The following is a 3,109-nucleotide window of genomic DNA, read 5'->3' as shown; positions in this document are numbered from 1 at the left end:
GAGGAGCGGCATATGTGTGCAAAAGTTCATGATTCTAGGTCAAACGGGGCATTAGATATACATGTTCAAAGTTTGTATTTCAATCGCTTGCTATAGCGCCCCCCTTTGGCCAAGCAATGTAAAATTTGTTTTATGGCCTGTTGGCATGATCCTCTACCATTCTGCAAAGTTTTGTAAAAACCGACCAGTCAGTTATAGGGGCTGCCATAGACGTCCTTGGCGGAAAAATAATAATAAATCAAACAATAACAATAGGGTGCCTCCGCACCTTTGGTGCTTGGCCCCCTAATAATAATAATAATAATAATAATAATAATAAAACTAACAATAACAATAGGGTGCTGTCGCACCTTCGGTGCTTAGCCCCCTAATAATAATAATAATTAAATTAGAAAGAATTTCAGTTATGTCTGTGAAAGATAAAATATATAGTCTCGGGTAGACACCGAACACAGGAAATTTAGCTCATATAAATATAACCTTTTGCAAAACAGGATATAGAAACCACAAGCCCCATGCTTGTCTCTTCAGTGTATGTTAAAACAGCACTTCATTACAAGCATAAATTAAACCAATTACATGGATTGATTGATTGATTTTATTCGATAATTTTTTAAAAGAAGAAAAACATGAATCTGAAGAATGCTTCTCATAAACATAAAATTGTAAAATTAAAAATGATAAAAATATAAGATTCAATCAACAATCGATTTAACTTTGACTCACAAGGAATTGCAAATGTTGGAAATTTTCTTTGCAAATATAGTTTGGCAAGTAAGAGATTTCAGAGATTCCTGAACTCGACAAAGTATTCAAGACCAGGTCAAAATAGATGGACCGGCCGACCAATGGTGTGACATCATAACTTGGCTAACCAATGGTGTAACTTCATCACTCACTCAGTCACTCACTCAGTCACAGACATTCGCGTTTGTAGGGCTGGCCCAGCCAAAAATTATTGATGATAATTCTTGATTTTGTTAGTCAAAGTTAAGGACAAATGTCGATTGAATCCCACCCGATGTTTTAAAATGGTGCTGATTAACAGTAAGCAGAATGGCTTATTGATGGTAATATGGGCACACAGTTAGACTGTGTGTCGACTACTTTCAGAATAATCTCGTTCCTTGGTCAGGTCTTCGATGGATTTGCTTCTGGTCCTGAAGTCCATGCTGTCGGGGCTCTGCGATACCCCCTGCTGCCAGCAGAGGGCGCACTTCCTCCAGGCCCGCAGGTACGCACTGCGGATCTTCGGCACCTTGAAGGCGTACACGACCGGATTGACGGCAGAGTTGGCGTGCATGAGGAGGATCCCGACGTAGATGATGTCCTGAGAGACGTCGCCTCCAAAGAACGCAACGCAGTTCATGAGGCTCAGCGGCAACAAGCCGACGGCGAAGAGGACCACGACCAGCAGCAGGGACTTGGCCAGCTTCCGCTCTTTGGCGTAGTACACGTGGGGTTCGGCACCCGGGGCCTGGCTCCTCTGCAGTCGCTTGGAGATGGAGCGGAAGACGTGGACGTAGAGGGCACACATCACCAGCAGGGGGAGCAGCGTGCACCCGAAGAACTGGAAGTAGACCAGGTAAGTCATGGGGATGACGGACACGAACGTGCAGACGATGGCGGTGAAGTTCTCCACCACCATCTTGGCCAGGGTCTGGTGGTTGTACCAGCCGAACATGGGCGTGAAACTGAACGCAAAGGCGAGCAGCCAGCACGCTCCCACCACGGCCCAGCAGCGCCTCTGCGTGAAGCTGCGCTTGTATCTGCAAAAACACAGCAGAACCTGAGTCCACACGTTCTCTTGCTCCTGGCCTACGGAAAGTCAGCGGTGCCAAAAAGCCTTAAAAACACCTTACGTTGCATCACGGTTGTTCCTGACCTGTTGACAAGGCAACAACTTGCTATGTCAACAGGGGCAGAAGACTGCACATCTTCAGATGAATAGAACCAATACATCAAATTTTAATGGGTCAAAAATGTACGTTTTGACATGTCTTTTTTTTGTGTTGTGTTAAAATACAACACGTTGAGATGATTGAGATGTATGGAAAGCGTTGACCTGCCCATTTTTGCCATGTGAACCTTCAGCTTCCTGTGAAGTCGTCCGATACAGCAGGAGTTATAACCTCTTCTCTAATTCACTAAACCTTTCTGCAGTTCTCATAAAGGAAAAGCTGCATTGCTCGTCTCTATCTATGCTTTTATAAACACAATGTAGGTGAAGTGTGAACACATGCTTTAAAAATAACTGTCAACCAGATGGGCACTGAGAAATGGTGAGAAAAGCTCTCGCTGAAATAGAATGTAAGAGGAAGCGCTCATTGTGACACACTGTCGATGGAACATTGAGCTTGTGCATTTAGCATCCGTAACCTATCAACGAATCTGCGAGAAGGTTAAGTGAGCTTGTGGTGTGTGCCCCAGCATTAGAAAAATGTATCCTCCTTTCCTCCACTACCACCTCCTCTCCTCTCCACCGTGCCATGGAAACAGATCTTTGTGTCCTCCCTCCCTCCCTCCCTCCAGTGTCCCGATATTGGAGGAGACAAGCGAAGCGCACAGAACTGTATTGGCAAGATGGCTTCAAACCCATCTCCTCTCCTCTTCTCCTTTCCTCCACACAGTTCTGGGTAGGAGTGGTAGTGGTAGTGGGGGAGGGGAGGAAAGGAGGTGAGGAGTAAAGGGATGTACTCGTGAACTTTATGAGCTGCCACAGTTTTAGCAACGGTAAGATAACAAGATAACTTCACTAATCACACCACTCAAACTGCCACCGCAGCCTCAGTTTCCTCTTGCCCCTCTTGCAGTGTAGTATAACAGCTAGGGCCTTGCAACCTAAAGGACACAGGTGAGATTCCCAGGTAGGACGCTGCCATTGTACCAAAGGGCCTAACCTTCCTTCAGTAAATATCCAGCTGTATAAATCAATACTCTATAAAAATGCTAAAGCTGTGTAAGTCACTCTGCGTAAGCGTCTAATATGCGTAATGTGCTGTTAGTGGAGGCCAGTTCTGTTCCTCTGGCAGTTTGTGTTTAGAATGAAATACCTGACACCTTGAGGGCAGAGCAATGGAACACTGTGCGTATATAATTACAGTACAAA

The 3,109-nt window shown here is 45.0% G+C and overlaps 1 protein-coding gene across 1 annotated transcript; it reads right to left on the bottom strand.

The window, feature by feature from the left end:
- Positions 1 to 706: 706 nt before the first annotated feature.
- On the bottom strand, positions 707 to 1,818 carry LOC135246485 (adenosine receptor A3-like; the record flags this gene model as incomplete). The annotated part of the gene is made up of 1 exon (XM_064319936.1): positions 707 to 1,818. A coding segment is annotated over one exon (731 nt), but the record flags the coding sequence as incomplete, so codon positions are not given.
- Positions 1,819 to 3,109: the final 1,291 nt, after the last annotated feature.

Source organism: Anguilla rostrata, unplaced genomic scaffold (genome assembly GCF_018555375.3).
Source record: "Anguilla rostrata isolate EN2019 unplaced genomic scaffold, ASM1855537v3 scaf0391, whole genome shotgun sequence".
Lineage (NCBI taxonomy): Eukaryota > Metazoa > Chordata > Actinopteri > Anguilliformes > Anguillidae > Anguilla > Anguilla rostrata.
This window is presented reverse-complemented; position numbering and strand designations above follow the sequence as displayed.